We start from the raw sequence: 284 nt of genomic DNA on the forward strand, positions 1-284 counted from the left end.
GACCTTGGGAGTGTCGTCGGGTGAACCAAAAGTGTTCAAAGAGTCGTGGTGATGGAATGATGAGGTGGAAAAGAAGATAAAGGATAAAAAACAAGAGATTTAAGGAACTTATATCATGCACAAAAGAGGAGGATAGGATAGAAAAGAGAGTGAGCTATAAAGAAGCAAAGCAGGCGGCAAAGAAAGCGGTAACGGAGGCAAAAAAAAAAAACCATGGTTATGAGGACTTGTATCGAAACTTTGATACAAAAGAGGGGGAGAAGAAGATTTTTAAGTTGGCAAGG

General features: G+C 40.1%; 1 protein-coding gene across 1 annotated transcript in view; it reads left to right on the forward strand.

Moving 5' to 3' along the window:
* LOC130818436 (uncharacterized) overlaps positions 1–52 on the forward strand; it is a 3,100-nt gene extending 3,048 nt beyond the window's left edge. Inside the window, exon 2 of the mRNA XM_057684607.1 lies at positions 1–52. This exon is cut by the window's left edge and continues 380 nt beyond it. Coding sequence (XP_057540590.1) covers positions 1–52 — 52 coding nt within the window.
* Positions 53–284: the final 232 nt, after the last annotated feature.

This window comes from Amaranthus tricolor, chromosome 7 (genome assembly GCF_026212465.1).
Source record: "Amaranthus tricolor cultivar Red isolate AtriRed21 chromosome 7, ASM2621246v1, whole genome shotgun sequence".
In the NCBI taxonomy this organism is placed as follows: domain Eukaryota; kingdom Viridiplantae; phylum Streptophyta; class Magnoliopsida; order Caryophyllales; family Amaranthaceae; genus Amaranthus; species Amaranthus tricolor.